The 19,139-nt window shown below is 47.8% G+C and overlaps 1 protein-coding gene across 1 annotated transcript in view; it reads right to left on the reverse strand.

Moving 5' to 3' along the window:
* Positions 1-271: 271 nt before the first annotated feature.
* Positions 272-19,139, reverse strand: part of LOC138603488 (zinc finger protein GLI2-like) — a 21,468-nt gene continuing 2,600 nt past the window's right edge. Inside the window, exons 2-11 of the mRNA XM_069675298.1 lie at positions 18,458-18,640; positions 13,665-13,866; positions 12,825-13,017; positions 11,984-12,094; positions 8,479-8,619; positions 6,141-6,290; positions 5,455-5,619; positions 4,741-5,019; positions 3,092-3,440; positions 272-2,938 (exon numbers count right to left, since the gene is read on the reverse strand). Coding sequence (XP_069531399.1) covers positions 711-2,938; positions 3,092-3,440; positions 4,741-5,019; positions 5,455-5,619; positions 6,141-6,290; positions 8,479-8,619; positions 11,984-12,094; positions 12,825-13,017; positions 13,665-13,866; positions 18,458-18,640 — 4,001 coding nt within the window. The 3' untranslated portion in view covers positions 272-710. The remainder of the gene's footprint in view (positions 2,939-3,091; positions 3,441-4,740; positions 5,020-5,454; positions 5,620-6,140; positions 6,291-8,478; positions 8,620-11,983; positions 12,095-12,824; positions 13,018-13,664; positions 13,867-18,457; positions 18,641-19,139) is intronic.

Here is a 19,139-nt window from a genome sequence, read left to right on the forward strand (position 1 = left end):
CCAACAATGTACAAAAGAAGTCCGTTTGATTCTCTCCGATGTTTTCTGCTCGTCTCGTTGCAGGCGCTCGAGCGATTTTTCGGTGCTTGGTTCATAATTGAGTCACAAATGAAGTCTCTGATGCCTGACACTGAGACGTCACAGTTAATCTCAGCAGCGCTGCAGCAGTCAAACGACGGCTCACGGAGGACAGTGACTGTAAACTTGAAATGCTGATGATGGAGGAAAAAGCTTTCGGACCAGTTTTCGTCTCGAGCAGAAATAAGCGACTTGATATAGAACAAAGCGGAAGAAATTTACAGTGTAAAACAAGTTGGTGGTGATGATATATTCCAAATATGTGGGCTACAGATAATTACCTGGATGCATTTACACCTTTTTAATGTGATCATATGCACACCACACATATGTTTTGGCTGAGCCAGGCACTTCGTAAACGTTTCTTACTGCAGACCTGTACAACGACTGACAGAATTCTGTTGTTTATTTACTACCTAAGGCAAAACAACAAAGTTATGGCTTTTCAAAGACATAGAAAATTGCCATTTTAAATAATTAACAATTGAGACTGTACAAGAAACCGGAGTCACACAGCAGAGGTTTTTTGGCATTCAATCACATCCATGTTGTTGAATGTTTGTTGGGCATTAGGAGTTAAATCTTCTGCACGTTTGTTTTAGACAGAGGAAGCAGTTTGTTTTGACATGTGGCTAAGACATCAGGTTGAGGAACTTGCTCTCTTCTGACAGAGCAGTTAGCAATGAGCTCATGTCCCCGATGGCCATGTTTCCAGTCCCTGCCGGCACAGAGGGCAACGTGACCGAGTTCCTGGGCGTTGTCAGGCGGGAGGAACTCTGGGACAAGCTCTGGAGCAAACCAGGACTCAGGGTTCCCGACATGAGGCTGGAGTGATCCCCATCGTCCAGCATGCTATCGAAGTCTATCTGTGCTTGCTCCAGCGCCGCACTACAGTCTACAGCCCTGGGCGCCTGGTTGTTGCCTGAACTGGAAGACGTCGCATTGTTTTCAAAAGGAGGAACATTCACCACAGGAGAAGCGTGGTGGTCCAAGTTACTGTTGGACTCAAACACTTGAATCTGCCCTGTGTAGTACAGGGCATTGTCGTCAGAGTTGTCGCTGCAATGGAGTCCTAAAACTTGACTTCGGGATAATTTAGAAGAAACATTGGGGTTCACATTACTAGAGCTTCTTGTTTGCTGCATCACCTTTGGCCCTGAAAGGTGCCTGTTTAGAGGTTTTGGTTCTGTTGGTGGCCTTGGCTGAAGATGGCTCTGACTGCCACATTGCAAAGGATTCTGGGAGTCCATGTTACAGTTTTGCTGATCTGAAATCATGAGCGATCCTTCACAGTCCTCAGTTTTAACTTGCACAGGCTGAAATCTGGCATCAGCAAAGTGCATGTCAACGGTGTCCATGTCACCTGGCTCCTGTTTGCATGTGGGTCTCAGCATGCTCGCACTGACTGCTGTTGTGTTATGACAACGTGGATATGTGGTGTTACCATTCTTGTCAATGGTGCCGAGACCGTAATTGAACCTGTATTGACAGCTTGAAGCGTCATTTAGATTTGATGACTGCTGAAATCTCTGCTGCTGGAAGCAGTTTGCTCCTGGTTCAGAATTCAACTGTTTGCATCTCTGCTGTGTTGTCTTAACAAAGTTCGGACTCATCGGCTGGTTAGAGCTGATATTGTTGTGGAAAGATCCAAAGTTCTGGTTTTGCTGGAGGACAGCTAGGTTTCCTCTGACCTGTGGTTGTGAATACTGCTGGTCAGCATCCATGGATCCCGGAGATACTTTATTCCACTGATTGAGCACGTTGGCCTTACTGTCCCTTGGTGAAGGTGGAAACATCTGACGTTGCTGTCCTGGATTTCTGCTGGAGGAGGCCAAAACTGGATCAGGCAGGTTCACGTTGGTGTTAACTATGGCCATCCTTCTTTGATGGTACGACTGCTGCTGGAGATCGGGGTTTCCATGGAAATGTTGATTAGTTGACACTCGGTTGTTTGTGTCTCTGTTGTCAGTGCTAAGGTCAAGCAGCATCAGGTCTTCTTCAGGGATGTCTGCTGTTATCATCTCCATGGTGTTGTTCTCTGAAATGCTGGGGGGTCGCAGGCTGTAAGGGTAGCGATGGGGACTAACATCTGAGTGCAGGCAACCTTGCTGGGATAATTGTTTGCGATCTGCAGCAGGAGGTGGATGAGGCTGCATGGTCACAGCTCCACTCAGTGTTCCCATGCTGTTGTAGCGTTGCATTTGTGTCTGGCTGAGGTAGTCTGTGGCCACACGTCTCACAGGGTCACTTGCTCGGCGCCGGATGTTAGTCGGGACCTCATGGGGCATCAGGCTCCGTGTGTTGTAGTGGCTGTACTGCCTTGAAGGCAGACCTTGGTTGGTTGTAGAGGATACAGGAGAAACCTCGTACAAGGCTGTGTGGGCCTTCAGACACATTCGGTCCATGTATGGAAGAGGTGTAGGTGGTGCACCTCCAGTGGCAGCAGCATATTTTGCCTTGAGGTGATAGTGCTGGGCTGGGGTCAGGCTGAGAGGGCTAGGTATGCCCCCTCCTCCGTATCCTCCTGCTCCTCCGCTGTTTCCCCCGCATTGGCTGGCCTGACTTGAGCGGCGTGACATGTCTGCAGAGATAGGGTCGTAGGAGTCAGCAGAGCTAATGTTACTGGGGCGGTTGGCACCGAACTGTGAGGCCTGGCTGGAGCGCCGACTGGAGTAACAAGGGGAGATGCCTGAGGAGCGGCGGCTGAGGGTGTAAACTGAGCTTAGGGTGCTGGAGGTGCTATCTCTGCGCTCTGAAAGGTTTTCTAGCAGAGTCGTTTTACCGGAGCTCAGATCACCCAAGCCGGAACCAGGGAAGGACACCGGACAACCACCCTTACTTGGACTATCCAGGAGGGACCCTGTGAATGAAAGGAAGACATGGTTAGGCACTTAATGTCTCAGCACAGTTGGTAGAGATCAGGCCAGAACTGGTCCCCAGAGGGGTCATAAAACAAGCCGTGCAGCTTTAATCTAAACACTGTCAGGAATGGCCCTCTCTTCTCTCTACTCACCGCTTGCTGGTATGGGTGGGAGCTTGGTGCCGAGGGCCAGGGGTGTTGGGTTGCTGGCCCAACGACACGAGTCCCTCACTGTCTTTAGCTTCTCCTTCTTTAGATGCTCCAGGCGCTGGCTGGTGCCAAACTGCTTTCGAAAGTGGAGACCCAACACCGCCATCCCGCCGGTGGAATGGTCACAGCCCAAGGATTCCACAAAGGGCAGGTCGTCCAGGGTGCTGAGGTCCCCCAGGCTCCCCCCGCTGTGTGCCGCCATTTCTACTCCACTGTCATTGTTGGTGGCACTGCCAAGTGGTGATGGTTCGCTGCTACATGATGACTGACCGCCAGGGCTGGACTGATACATCTATAAAGAGGGATGGATAGATGGAAAGAGTAAGGCAAAGAGAGAGTGATGGAGGAAATGGAAAAAGAGAGTGGAGAAGATCAAAAGAACATGAGAAGCAGAAAAACAGAGTTTGTCCTGAAAACTGTTTTTCTTTGCAGAACAAAAGTAGAACAGTGGTTAACATGGCACAAAGAACAGTGAATCATTGAATCTTTTATCCTCCCCCAGCTTAATTGTAAATAATGAGTGTTTTTGGGGATGGGGTGAAGAGGTGGGGGTGCACCACAGATTACAGACTGTCTTAGTCTGTCTGTGAATTAGAAATGGGCAGGATGAAAGGCAGCTCGAGCCTGAGCCAGAGAGCCAGGCAGAAAAACACGAGGCGTTTCTTTCTCTGACGGTGGAGCGAGGAGCTTTGTTTGTCAGAAGGATCAGCTGATTATTTATTATATTAGAATATACTTTAAACAAGTGGGAACACATTTACAAAGCCAAAAACAAGTCACATTAGTCCCTCGGACTAATATAATTACTGAACACGGCAGCCGGTTTGTTTTACATGGTTCATTCGTATCTCGTCTCCTAAAACAATAACGGTTAGATGCGTCTTTCTGACTGGGCCCTGGCCAGCCTCAGTTTCCTCACAGACGCTAATTTATTCACCGCTAAAAAGCTGTCTTGATCACAGCTTGATAGTCGGCTCTGTTTGCTCAGAGCGCCCAGTCTGATTCCCAGAGTGTGAATATGAATCTCAGGCTGCCCGACGCGTGTTTGATCGGTCTCCACTGTAGGTTTAAAGTGCCTCTGTAAAAGCATTGTGAGTGTGTTAAGGAAACATAACCTTGCTGCAGTGGATGATAACATGAAAACAGAAACAATCAACATCATAGATTCATCTGCATGTCAAGGAGTAACTGACACCTTGAATACAGGAGTTGATACTTATTAAGTTACATGATTTCATCCCTTTATCCCATTGTCTCATAGTGGAATAGAACTCTTTATTCAATGGTTGGTAATGGTAGAAGACGGTGGGAGATGGCATAATGGTGTATGATAGCATAATAAGCTAGGGGTGAGCTCACCTTAGTAAGGTCTGTCCGAGAGGAAAGTCAGAAACGGGAGAGAACGGAAACAATCAAGCAGCAAGCAGAGGAGAGGTTCGGATAAAGAGGCAGGACTGATGGACTACAAATAAACATTGAGTCTATCAGCAAGGACAAAATAAAGGGTCCTATTTTTACAAACTTTGGGGTCTAATCTACCTTTCCTATAAAATTCTTTAAAGCCTTATTTGGCAAACAGTGAGCGATCTTACCACAGAGTTTTCCGTCTTGATGGATTTGACGTGCAGGTAGTCGTCCACGCCTCTGGGGGAGCTGTTGTCTGATATCTTCTCCTCCCTCTGGATCCTGTCTCTGTTTCCCACCTCGTTCTCGCCGTTCTCCCTGGACGCCGGCGGCCTCGGCGGCAGGTCGCTGCGCTGTTTCTTGGTGACGTGAGCCTCGGGGCCGTGGACCGTCTTCACGTGCTTCCTGAGAGAGCTGGGGTCTGTGTAGCGCTTCGTGCATCCGGGGATTTTACATACGTAAGGTTTCTGTAGATGCACAGAAATATACAGATGGTGTCTTATATCATCATGCATACAGTTAATGTTTACCTACAGGTGCTTGTATATCTGTGTGTGTGTGTGTGTGTGTGTGTGCGTGTGTGTGTGTGTGTGAGTGTGTGTGTGTGTGTGTGCTTTCCTCCCTGATGGATAAAAAGCAAGTTTCTGAAACGCTGCCAGGTTTCATTTTCTATTCACCGTGTGCAGGTGGTCCCACTCAGCCAGGAAGGGAGGGGAGGGGGGCATGATTTGCCCTAATGCATTGTGGGCCGTCGTGCTCATTATGTCTACACCTTGTTATAAACTCACCAAGGTTTGCAGACATACACAGGGGGACTGAAGCAACAAACAAACAGTCGTTTACACCTGTACGGAGGGGGATTTTGTCAGCGAGGAGGCAGCTGAAAGAGTCTCATTTTATACCTCGTTGGAGTGGGTCCGGTTCTGGTGTTTGGCTCGGTCCGAGGCGTTGGAGAAGGCTTTGTTGCATCCTTCGTGCTCACAGACGTACGGTTTCTCTCCGGTGTGCGAGCGCAGATGTGTTTTCAGATTCTCCAGACGGGAGTAGGCCTTAGAGCAGCCCTCGAACTGCAGACGAGCAGAGAGAGAGCAGGAAACGCTTTTACCTCTGACCTGAGCAGTTTTTATTCAGAAGATAACATTCAGATGGATCAATACTGAAAATGATCAGCATTAGATTTGTGTCATACTTAAATATATTGGAATCCACAGATGTAAGATGGTTTATCAGTTTCCTGTTGAGCTCTTTCATTGTGACATTAATCAACATAAATCTGTGAACTCTGCACTGCAGGAGTTCATGTTTTTGTGACCCCATATTAAATATGAATCCATGAAAAACCACCGATCGAACAGATGCTGTAAGATAAATGTACGTCTGTAATGTGCGATGAGTAGAAGAAGAAAGAAATCTTCCATCCTGCCGTCCCCTGTGTGTGTGTGTGTGTGTGTGTGTGTGTGTGTGTGTTACCTACAGTATAAAAACTACATGTGTGTGTGCAGAAACATGTGCGGTTGCCGGTGTTTAGAGAGTGCGAGCTGCTGCCCTCCGGGGGCCTGTGGGGGCGCCGGGGCCATCCGTTACCCACCGTGCACTTGTGTGGTTTCTCCCCTGTGTGTCGGCGCATGTGAACCACCAGCATGTACTGAGCTTTGAAAGGCTTCTGCTCCCGCGAACACTCCTCCCAGCGGCACACAAACTCCTTCTTCTCTCCGTGGATGTGGTCATTATTGATGTGCTGTGGGACACACACACACACACACACACACACACACACACACACACACACAGAATGATGAGCGGTTTTCTGGGGAGAGTTGTCCACTAAGAGGCTCTCATGTTGTTCCCGGCTGGGTTTTTCTGTAGAGATCCATCTTATCAGAGTGAGCCTCAGAGGACGCTGCAGCAGAGGAAAGTGTTACAGCCGCACTAATTAGATTCTTCTTATCAGCCCAAAGAAAGTCAGGAGTCAAATGTAAACATTCACATACATACATCACTTATAGTTACATACAGAAATCTACCAACGCAGAAAAAGTTATTTATTATATTTATTATATTTATATTTATTATAGTTTATTTATTTATAGTTAATTATAAAATAAAGTCGTATTTCTTGATCATCTTGAATATAAAAAGTGCATTCAATAAAGAAATATGGACGCTCAGCTGTCTGCATTCGTTTCGTCTTTATGTCAGCGGATTAAATATTCAGATAAAACATTTCTTTTGCACTTTGCCCCAAAAATGTTTAAAAAAACAAAACAAAAAAGATTTCATAGGACGGAGATTTTTTCTTTGAGCAGCGCGGAAACATTTTTCCTCTTCAATCTGTCTTTGATGTCATTTGGTACGAAACATGACTCACCTGTGCTGAAAAAAAAGACAAAACTATCATTTTTTAAAACATATGTTCAGCTGACGTGGTTAGCTTAGCTTAGCTTAGCATAAAGACAGGACAGCAGTTGAAACAGCCAGCCTGGCTATGTCTAAACTAACGCCTCTCCAGCTCACTATCTAACATGTTGCAGTGACATGTTTAATCCATGCACAGAAATATAAGACCCACAGCTCGAGGCTGCTGGCGGAGTCATGTGCTGGAACTATTTCTTGGTCAATAAGAGCATATCCTTCCGCCCTAAACTTCCATGCAGCGTCTCTCGCTGTAACCTGACAACCGCTAAAACGCTCAGATTTTTCTACAACACATTAAGAAGAAGTGGACGCTGTTCGTCCAACACAGACGGAGCTCAGTATTTCTGCTGACAGAAAACATCCACAAAGGTCGATTGAAAACTGGTTCCTTAAATGTTTATCCTTAAATCTGCAGAGAACGCAGGTGAGATGAAGTGATGGCGTTTATTAGAAATGAGCTCTTCATTTGGAGAGAACAACAGCACTGTAACAATTCTGGTTTTTAATGGTTTACAGGAATCACATCAAAGCATCAGAGTCATGTGAACGATGACACTGATGTTTCAGAATGCCTGAATTAGCAGCTTCGCAGCCTGTAAACAGTCACAGAGGTGAGGGGACGTCGAGGACGCCCCTCCCCAAAGCAGCCCCTCACTAATCCCCTCACCCTGCTCCCTCTTTCTCTCTGCTTCAGTGGAAGTGAGGAATGCTTAAGACCCTTTTAACCAAGACTCTGCTTGTTGTGATGAGAAAAACAATCTGATGACGGTTTGGAGGTCAGCTCGTCAAACAGGCCACGGTTAGAAAAGTAAAAACATGATTCTGCTAGAACTTGATCCTGATATCTGAAGATCTGTCCTCACCTTTGGATCTGTAGTTTAAATAACCTGAACTCTGAGAAAGAAAGTGCAGGAGTCCCATACAGTTCAAACCTTCGAAGCAGTTATCGTTGCATGCACAGCACAGACGATTCAAACAGAGTCTCAGCCTCTGATACTCAGATGTAATCCAGGATAATGATCATGTTTGTGTTTGGTGGTGTTTAGGTGTAAATTGAGAGAGGCTGATCTTGTAGGCCTTCTACAGAAAGGATACAGAATATTATCGGAAACCATTTGTCTTTATACTCCACTAACTGTAATAACAGCTCCTCTAAGACGTGCACACTGTGAGCTGCATTATGTGGAGGTCCATGAGTGACAGACTGTACTGACTGAGGTACAGGTATAAGTGCCTCAGACGATCAGACACCTGAACAAACCTGGTTTAACAGCTTCATAACTAACAATGTTTAGTGAGCGTCCACTGCGTTCAGGCTTCATTCATGTGGCATATCTCTGAAGCTGCTCTGCAAGTTTGAAGCTCGGAGGGAAGATCGTGTTTAAAAGTTTGGATTCTTTTGTTTGATATATAAAATTCTCCAGATTACAGGACATGTTGCTTGTTAGTGGAAACTTTAGTGTGTGTGTGTGTTTGCTTTCCCGCAGACTGACTCAGAATCACACACTCACATGGACCAGCTGCTCTTGCATGTCGTACTCTTTGCAGCAGCCCTCCCAGTGACAGTTTGTCTCGTAAACGGCCTCCAGCTCCTGCTTACACTCGTCCCGATCCACGTCGTCCTTCAAGTCCAGCAAGCTGCCGTGATGATTCTGTGGAAACAAGCAGCATCACGTAAAAATCTCATGTTTAAACACGATAAGAAGAAGAGCCCTGAGTTATTCTTTTATTTTCCATGAAACACTTTTCTGTCTGAGGACACATGTGGAACAGTTTAGTGCCTAAAGTACAGCTGTGAGGAGTCATAATCAGCTGTTTGTTCAGATGTTTTACCTGACGAGAACACAGAGACAGTAAATTACAGATGAAAGCTCGCACAGGTCCATCACGCTTCACTGACGTTAAAGAGGCTGGAATCACATTTGTTTTGACAACCTGCACCGCGAAAACACACACGTGACGCATGGAGCTCCTGTAATAAGGCAGCGTGAGCCGTAACCAAGCAAACACAAAAACCCCGCTAAGTTACCTTTGAGTTTCTCATTCCATCAAACTGTTTTATAAGTGTCAGTCAGAGGGCCGAACTGCTCTGCTAAAACTGTAGAAATCTGCTTAAAGTATTTTACAAAAGCAAGAAAATAAACATGCAGCGCTCAACATAAAGCTTACTTTAAAAAAGCCCTGAAACAGACCAGAAGAAATGAGAGTCACAGAAATGTCTTTTAAAAAGTCCTCACTGATTATCCCAACAAACTGTCCCACCCTTCAGAAACCATCTCACACTCAGGTCTAAACTCACACCCAGGTCTAAACTCAAACTGTCCTCACACTCAGGTCTAAACTCAGACTGTCCTCACACTCAGGTCTAAACTCAGACTGTCCTCACACTCAGGTCTAAACTCACACCCAGGTCTAAACTCAGACTGTCCTCACACTCAGGTCTAAACTCAGACTGTCCTCACACTCAGGTCTAAACTCACACTCAGGTCTAAACTCACACCCAGGTCTAAACTCAAACTGTCCTCACACTCAGGTCTAAACTCAAACTGTCCTCACACTCAGGTCTAAACTCAAACTGTCCTCACACTCAGGTCTAAACTCAGACTGTCCTCACACTCAGGTCTAAACTCAGACTGTCCTCACACTCAGGTCTAAACTCAGACTGTCCTCACACTCAGGTCTAAACTCAGACTGTCCTCACACTCAGGTCTAAACTCAAACTGTCCTCACACTCAGGTCTAAACTCAAACTGTCCTCACACTCAGGTCTAAACTCACACTCAGGTCTAAACTCAGACTGTCCTCACACTCGGGTCTAAACTCAAACTGTCCTCACACTCGGGTCTAAACTCAAACTGTCCTCACACTCGGGTCTAAACTCAGACTGTCCTCACACTCAGGTCTAAACTCAGACTGTCCTCACACTCGGGTCTAAACTCAGACTGTCCTCACACTCAGGTCTAAACTCAGACTGTCCTCACTCAGGTCTAAACTCAAACTGTCCTCACACTCAGGTCTAAACTCAGACTGTCCTCACTCAGGTCTAAACTCACACCCAGGTCTAAACTCAGACTGTCCTCACACTCAGGTCTAAACTCAGACTGTCCTCACACTCGGGTCTAAACTCAGACTGTCCTCACACTCAGGTCTAAACTCAGACTGTCCTCACACTCGGGTCTAAACTCAGACTGTCCTCACACTCAGGTCTAAACTCAGACTGTCGTCACACTCGGGTCTAAACTCAGACTGTCCTCACACTCGGGTCTAAACTCAGACTGTCCTCACACTCGGGTCTAAACTCAGACTGTCCTCACACTCAGGTCTAAACTCAGACTGTCCTCACACTCGGGTCTAAACTCAGACTGTCCTCACACTCGGGTCTAAACTCAGACTGTCCTCACACTCGGGTCTAAACTCAGACTGTCCTCACACTCGGGTCTAAACTCAGACTGTCCTCACACTCGGGTCTAAACTCAGACTGTCGTCACACTCGGGTCTAAACTCAGACTGTCCTCACACTCGGGTCTAAACTCAGACTGTCCTCACACTCAGGTCTAAACTCAGACTGTCCTCACACTCGGGTCTAAACTCAGACTGTCCTCACACTCAGGTCTAAACTCAGACTGTCCTCACACTCGGGTCTAAACTCAAACTGTCCTCACACTCAGGTCTAAACTCAGACTGTCCTCACACTCAGGTCTAAACTCAGACTGTCCTCACACTCAGGTCTAAACTCAGACTGTCCTCACACTCGGGTCTAAACTCAGACTGTCCTCACACTCAGGTCTAAACTCAGACTGTCCTCACACTCGGGTCTAAACTCAGACTGTCCTCACACTCAGGTCTAAACTCAGACTGTCCTCACACTCAGGTCTAAACTCAGACTGTCGTCACACTCAGGTCTAAACTCAGACTGTCCTCACACTCAGGTCTAAACTCAGACTGTCGTCACAAAGACACTTTCACATGAGAATCTGACACTTAACTTGTCCCATCCTGCTTCCCTTACGCCTCCACCGGCACACACCCACATATACACACACACACTCACACACACACACACACACACACTCACACACACTCACAACGTGCTGACTGCAGCATGTTTGTCTCTGCCCCACGCACGCTATCTTCATCAATTCTGGTGGCCCCAAGACGACTGCGCGCAGCGCCGTCCCCATGCATCAAGCCCAAACCTGCCTCGCTATCGGAGAGGAGCCGCAAATTTGTCAAAAGAGAGAGAAAAAGGCTCCTCAGATGACAATAAAGCCCGGCCAATATTTCATGAAAATGAAGTGCTCTGGCACAGTTTACAGTGGCCAGGGAGAGGGAGAGAGGAGGGGGGGCAGAGCGACCAAACGAGCGCATGCTAAGCTCTTATCATGTGGACTTTTCTTTATCTGAGGCGTGTTTCACAGGAGGTCACAGAGGGGTCACAGAGGGGTCACAGAGGGGTCACAGAGGGGTCACAGAGGGCTCTCTGAGGACGCCAGTCGAGCCGTCAGGACCGGGACACATTCAGAAAATAGAAAGAAAAAGATAAACAGGAGGTCAACATTTTAAAAACTGCCCACACGTCCTCTATTATTAAAATTATTATTAAAATGTCCTCACTTTCCAAAGACTTCAGAAACATGTCCACAAAGTTTCTGCCTTCCCAGATAAAGTCTTTACTTTCCTCTTTACAGTTTACCAAATATCATAGTTTCAAAGATTTCCAGAAAAACTCAGTGTCCTCCCTTTCCTAAAAAACACTCTGACTTTATGAAGAAGATAACCCTGACTTCAGAACAAAAAGTCCTCTCTGATTTTTCCACAAAGTTTAGAGTTCATTTCTGACTAATTAAAGCACATCCTCAGGATCCTGTTTTTATTGTTGCGTGTGTGAGTTAATCAGAATGTTTGAGACTACAGGCTGAACCTCATTTAAAAAGGGACACATTTTGTGCCTGATGTCCCTCACTCAGAACAACCTCGCTTTATGTCCCTGCAAAAACAAAACCTCATGTTTTCATACCGGAGAACAAGGAGACAACGGCCTCAGTCCCTCTGCTTCGGTCTTGACCTTTGACCTTTTGGTGATCATGGGGTCAACTGTGCTGCTGACTGCAGAGTCGCCACCGTGGTTCTGAGGAGAGAAACGGAGAGACGAGATTCAGGACCAAAAATATCTTCAAACTAAACTGTTAAATGTGAATCATCTTCCATGAAATCATTTCGAATCAAACAGGAAATAAAAAGATAACAATCGACATTTAGATTATCGCCCCCGCCCTTCTGTGTCCTTGTTGACTGTTGACCTACATCTGTAATTTCAGGCTGAGTCACAGGTTACTCGACTGGCTGACGGGATGAGAGAGTAAAACCAGGTTATGACTGCGCCGGAGGAGGGAAATGATGTGTTTCCCTCTGAACCGTCTCCCCCACTGAGAGCTAACCTCCACTGGGACGCTGCACACGCTGAGGCCGACACCGCAGATCAAAACACCGAACGCAAACAGAATCCGCTTTGATAACAGACAGTCCAAACTGGAGCAGATCAATTCCACATTTGACTAAATAGTTTGTTTCTAAAGTGGCAAGAAAGAAATACCTGTAGGGGAATTTCCTCCAACCAAAGTTCAGGGAAAAATAGCTGAAATTACAATGATTCATCCCGGGAGGATTAAACACACAGACCGCAATTATTTTAAACATCTGAGAGACATAAACATGAACCTGTGAATGCTTCAGCAACACAAACAATGTTCTTCTCAAACTCCTGTGTCTGTCTCCAAAACTAGTTAGAACATCGTTCATAAACTCATCCAACACAGCTCTTTGTCCCAGCGTGACCATAACCATATGCATGTCCGTACCTTTACCGTCAGGTCGCTGTTGTGGGCGGAGACGGGCAGCGAGGAGAGGCCGAGGCCCGGCTGCCGGCTGGAGAAGGACGGCGGAGGCTGGATGAGAGGAGGCGTGTGACCGAAGGCGCTGAGCCCCCGCTGCTGGGAGAGGAGCTGCTGGTACGCCATCGGGTTGATGGGGTGAGGGAAGGGGAAGGACGGGCTGCAAGGAGCGGTTCACAGAGATTCTTTATTATAATTAAATGGGATCACAAATGTGAGGAGAATGAAAGGACAAACTCTGAGGAAAGAAGAAGAGGTTACACTGAAGGAAATGAGGATATAGGGATGAAACAAGGAGGCAGGGAAGAGGGAAAGGAGATGTGGAGAATAAAAGGGGAACGTGTGAAAGAGTAGGAGGTAAAGAAGGAAAGAAAAGGGTACAAAGGAAATGAGATGGAGGAAAGGACATAAAAATAAGGGAAGAAAATAGGTGAGGAAAGAAAGGATGAGTTAAGGAACCTAAGAAGATGGTAGACAAGGAAAGGGAGCATAAAAGGGAGGTAGAGAAAGACAGGGGAGATAGGGAAGTAAAGAAGGAAACATGGAAAGTTCAGCAAGGGAACAGAGGAGACAGGAAAGATGAAGACAGTAGAGGGTAAGGAAGCAAGGAAAGGAGAGGAGAGAAATGAAAGGAAAAAGGTAGAAAGGATGTAGGGAACACAAAGGGAGGCTGTGAAGGACACATATACTCACTTTCTTATTTCTGTAATTTGGTTTGAATCAAAGTAAATATTTCATCTGAATTCATTCTGATCCTCTAAATCTGCATACGAGAATACATGAAGAAAAACCGAGCAGGCGAGTTACCTGAGCCCTCCGACCGACAGGTGTCCGTAGGAGCTGCTGGCCGCCGAGCTGGAGCGCGAGTTGTTGATGTAGGCGACCAGCGAGTTGGGCGAGGTGCGGATCATCGTCTGCAGGTCGATGCTGGCGTCCGACAGCGGCGAGATGGACAGAGCCCGCTTCCTGCTCAGCCGGGGCGTCAGCCTGGGGCTGGAGAATCTGGACACTGCAGACACACAGGTGAGTCCCTTCAGTTAGTTCATTTCCCAGAGGTCACTTGGGTTTCTTACTTCTGCACATGTATGTGCTCACTTTATCTCAGCGTTTAATCAGACGTTTGAAACATCTTTTTTATTACTGACTTCTCTGTCCTAAAACTTTGAACTTAAAACCACAAACGATGCAGCCTGAAACGTGTTCTTCCTCAGAGCCAAAGAGCCAAATGTGAATGAATCCGCAGCTGAAAATAGTCCCACAAAGTGCACTCTTTCCTCCTGGTTCTTGTGGGGAAACTGCTGCTTTTTGAGGGTATTTTTGTTATATAAGAGAAACAACCCAAATCCTGTAATGAACCTTTATTAAATGAATTAAAAGATTTCATTAACTTGTTGAAGGTTGAGTTCAAAGCCGCTGCACACAGCTCTTCACTGATACCTGACTGTAATGTGACAGAGGTGATAAACGCTGCACATCCTCCGCTCTCCTGTGAGACTCTGAGTCCATCTAAACGAATGATTCCTGAAATATAAAGAGTCGCTCCTCGATCGGCGCACGTCACTCGCTCGCGTTATTTCAGGACGGAGCCGTTAATCTGCGAGGAGGTGATGGATGCTGCCGCGGCCTCCCAGCGACACTCCAACCCCATGGACAGCCAACAGCCCTATCAATAAGTGCTGGAGATGGATTCTCCTTCTCAGCGTCTGCTCACAGTGATGCACACTGACTCTGGCAGAGGGAATGGAGGCAGCTGGAGGAAATGTGTCCCAGTGACACAAACTCTAGAGGAGAGTCCATACGACTTATTTCAAGATGTTCCAGGCAGTGAGGGCATCTCTGAGAGCAGCTGCAGAGCAGGCCAGCCTGTGTGTAGCCTGAGAGGTGAAACAAAAGTCCACACAGGCAGAATAAACTTCAGCTCTCAGGCGGAAATCATCTTTGACTTGTTTTAACACAACTTTTAAAGACTCATTTACAGACAAAGAGTCGATGAAGTGGAGAAGAAAACTCTCCTTCATCCTGCGTCCGCCTCGCTGATGTTCCTTTGGGCGGCGCGATGATTCATCAGCTTGTTATCACAGTTTGACGACTTCAGCTTTTGGTCCGGAGTGAGTGTCTGAACGAAAGCCAGTGGAGCTGTGCGGCTCTGACATCTGCCCACATGTGGCGACCCCATTAACATTCAGACATAACTAATCAATCTCCCCACAATAATTCCCTGTAATTACCTCAGATAAACATCGCACAGTCTGGGTTGTACTTCACGATGTTAAATGAGGGCAATTTACTGAGAATTGATTTCAAGTGAGAGGAAATGTATGCAGAGCGGGCTGATCGATCTCGGCTGTGAAGTCAGAGGACGTGGATTTAAACTCTTCTCTGATACAACTACACAGTTTAAACTCTGAGCTGCATGTTGCTGCATGTTGTTGTACAGACTTCCTTCTTATATAGTCGTGTTAAAAAACAGTGATCAGAGCCCAATGTGACGTCTTTCATCAGCTCCTTTTTATTAAGACCATCAGAGAAAGAGTTCAAACCTGCAGCTAAAGCACACCTGGCGTGACTCAGAGCCTGACTTCCTGTCACCTCTCCCTCTCTGACGTCAGCGAGGAGCTTCCCCACCCATTAATCCTGCTGCGTTAGCTTCCGCCGGCGTCCTTAATGACTAAAGGAGCTCAAAGGTTGCTCCTAAGTGTGAACAAATCTCTAACATATGTTATCTGTTTAGAAACTGGTGCTGTGAGACTGGAGCGGGGGGGGGATCTTCATCCTGGGACACATGGCGTTTGAATGATGATGTAACACATCCACAGAAGATGCTGCTTTCTCCAGGGACGCCTCAGCTCGGGGGGTTTATTAGCAAACACATTACAGTGTGGGGGGGGGGTGTCCGGGGACAGGAAAGAGGTGAAGTTGAGCTCAGGTAGACGGGGATGGGTGGGGTCAGGGAGGGAGGGAGGGAAGGAGGGGGGCAGGTGTGTGTTTTAGATATCGGTGATCAGGACCAGCAGCCGTATTCATCTCTGTTACTTCCTCTCACCTCTGGGGAGATGTGTTTATTAATGTGCCACTTCCCCTGATAAATGGACCAATGGAAACGCCCCGCTCGTCCCGCTCGCCTCCCCCCTCCTCCTCACCCGAAACCCCCGCCTCTCTCTTCCCCCCTCCTTCCTCTGCTGTGATTTATATCAGCAGCCGCCACAAGGAGAGTGAGGGAGTGTGTGTGTGTGTGTGTGTGTGTGTGTGCGTGCGTGCGTGCGTGCGTGCGTGTGTGCGTGCGTGCGTGCGTGTGTGTGTGTGAGAGCGAGGCTCTCTGTGACTGTGGTCTGCATGGAGCTGAACTGTTTGAGTCAGGAGGCTGCAGGTTCAAACGATGCTGCAGCTGCTGGGAAACATTTGGTAAAGAGAAAGAAGATGCTCTCTCTTCCTGTTCAGCGAGGCACTAAGAGGGGGATTACAGCACTGTTGAACCTGGGCCCCATTTTTACATATTGTGGAGCCTAAAGACTCATGGGAAGAACAAGTGTTGGTACTGCTCCAGTAGCTTTACAGACAGTGATGCAGTGTTTTTTATAAAATGCTTCCCTGCCTTTTCTCTGTAAATGAACTCTGACAGGCTGCTAACTTGCTCAGGTCGGAGGTGACCTGTCGTAGTGCACGTGATGATGTACGTGCAGCCTGAGAAGCAGCTGCTCGTCTCCTCTGGATGTGTGGACGAGTGAAATGTTCTCACTTTGTACCACAGTTTCAAATAACCAAACACACGCTGCACTTGGCAGGTGGAGTGACTTTTCTTCTCACAGCCACATCCAACAGTTTCAGTGAATAACTTCACAATGACATTTTGGCGAGACGGAGCTGAACGTGCTTTCCGTTTGTTTTGGCCTCAGCGTCTGCACAGTGTTCGGGGCGGCTGGAAACTAAGTTATGACAGCTTTAGCGAGGCCGGCTGGACGGCTTCGCGCTGCTGGCAGGCTGCCGGCGCTCAGCGGTGAAGTTTGGCCTCCGACACCACAACACAGCGGCTCATTCACAAGCCTGCTCTCTGTGTGCTGAACCTGCAGGGAAGGGTTTAACCCGGGCTGACCGCCTGCTCAGCCCCTGAGCTCTGCGTTCATGATGTGGCCGCAACGTTTGGTGCATCATTACAGATATTTTCAGTGTTCAGAGCTGTAGTTTGCCAACTGTCTTGTTTGTCTCCTAAAATAGAAGCTGTAAAGCAGAGAAGAAGCTGCTGAGCATTGATTTAGAGACGAGCATCTTTACTCACTTTTAAACTTTTGCAGGTCTGCATCAGAACTTGCTCGTGTGTGTCAGGAGACACAGAGGAAACTGATGGATCTCCTGGATGGATGATTGCTTCTCTCACTGTTACCTGAAGTGATCTGACTCCACCTTGTTTCAACAGAAGGCAGGTTTCCAGTTGAATCTCCACGCGAGGTGTTTACACCCGTCTGAAAGCCTCACTGGAGCTCCAGCTGTGGAGACATTTGTCTTCATGCTACAAAACAAACATCTCATTTATTTCACGTGCACTACATGCACTGAGTCCGGTCATGATCATGTCAGTGTGTTGTCTAAAACAGGAAGTGTGAGTCCCCTGAGGGGCGGCGCACGCCACGTGAACCGGAGGGTTGGTGTGTTCTGGGATGACGTGACGCTCTCTGGGGTTCATCATCAGGACTTCCCCTCCACCATCCGTCTCCCTCTCGGACATGCCTCCCCTTTTAAGGTGCAGAGCGAGGCGCCGGATCAAAGCAGGCATTTATAACATTAAATATACCTGCTGTGACCTAACGTGCCCGGCGAAGGCTACATGTTAAATGTCACGGCGGAACAATAAGTCCTCCATGTTTATGGAAAAGTGCTGGCTCAGGATGGACGGGGGAGAAATACTGAGCAGCACACGGCCGACACCTGAAGGCCCCTCGGCCGTTTGAAGTAGTCTGACATGAAAAATGTATACAAGCTCTTTTTTTATTTATACGCCTCTGCTGTGATCTTTGTTTCACCATCCACCTGGGCTCTCCGGCCTGAGAGGAATTTCATTCTCCTTAATCAGTGTCAAAGCAGCTCGTGGGATGGAGCAGGGTGGGCTGCGGGGAGGAAGACCTTCCTGTGACTGTGGGACCACGAGTCGTCCTTTACTGATGCACGTTCACGACAAACTGTCCTGAAGGTCTGCATCCTCTCCCTCCACCGTCCTCCCAAAAATTAGGAATGAGCAGCTCAGGTGTAACCTCAGGTGTAAGTACCTTTACCCTCGTATGTCTCGCTGCAGACTGTTTCCTGTCCTGTTGTCGAACGTGTGCAGTGTGACAGGACAGCCTCAGAACTGTTTGATTCGTCACTGAGATTGTTCAATGATCAGTTTATCTTTCTCTCTCCGTGCCACGGCCAGGCTGGCTCCACACGGCGATGAATGTAAACATTAAATGTCTTCTGTTGTTGCATGTATGTGTCGTGAGCTGCAGCTCAGCGCTTGTTTTGACTCTTGTCTGACAGAACAAAAGAAATGAGCTCAAAGACTCTAAAAAGCTTGTGTGAGCTTCACGCTGTCCCCCCGTCAGAGCCGGCGTGTTCCCAGAGTTACTCACCGTCGATGGGGCTGATGTAGTCGGACAGGTGGGCCCCCGCGGTGGCCCCGGCCCCCTGCATGAGCAGCTCGCTGTAGGGGCTCCGGTGGCTGGCCATCAGGTGGTAATACTCGGCCGGACTCGCCCCTGGGGGAGGGGGAGGAAGCCCGAACAGCCCGCGCTCCTTTAAATGCTCGTGGGTCACTGCGGAGGGGAGAGAGAGGGGAGGGGTGAGAAAGGGGTGAATTCCTGGTCTGTGCCGCCTCATGCTGAGGAGATCCTTGAAAGGACCGAGGGGCCGGCGGGCGGGGTCGGTGATGTGCAACGGCCCGTGTAGGTGCTCCCACCCCCACCGCCTCCTACAGGCCTCTGTTTCACTGTGTGAGCAGACAAGTCAGACGCTAAGAAGCACTTGTGTTTCAGAGAGCCTGCAGCGTACAGATGAGCCTGAAACAGAAGATCTGCACTCTGTATGTTCCACTTCATTTCATCCCTTTCCAGAACGTGACATTGCACGAAGACCTGGGAAGAAGTCAGACTATCACACAGGTGAAAGGCAGGCTGTGTAGTGTATACATGCTCACCTATGTGGAGCTCAAACAGAGTGAGCTCAGGTAAAATGTTGCTAATTGCAGCAGGAAAACTGTGTCAGTGCAGTGGGACAAAGCTGCAGCAGGAAGTGGGTCAGGATGTGACTTATTAT

Source organism: Semicossyphus pulcher, unplaced genomic scaffold, assembly GCF_022749685.1.
Source record: "Semicossyphus pulcher isolate SPU_LCO1_2020_fin unplaced genomic scaffold, fSemPul1.0.p SCAF_24, whole genome shotgun sequence".
NCBI lineage: Eukaryota > Metazoa > Chordata > Actinopteri > Labriformes > Labridae > Semicossyphus > Semicossyphus pulcher.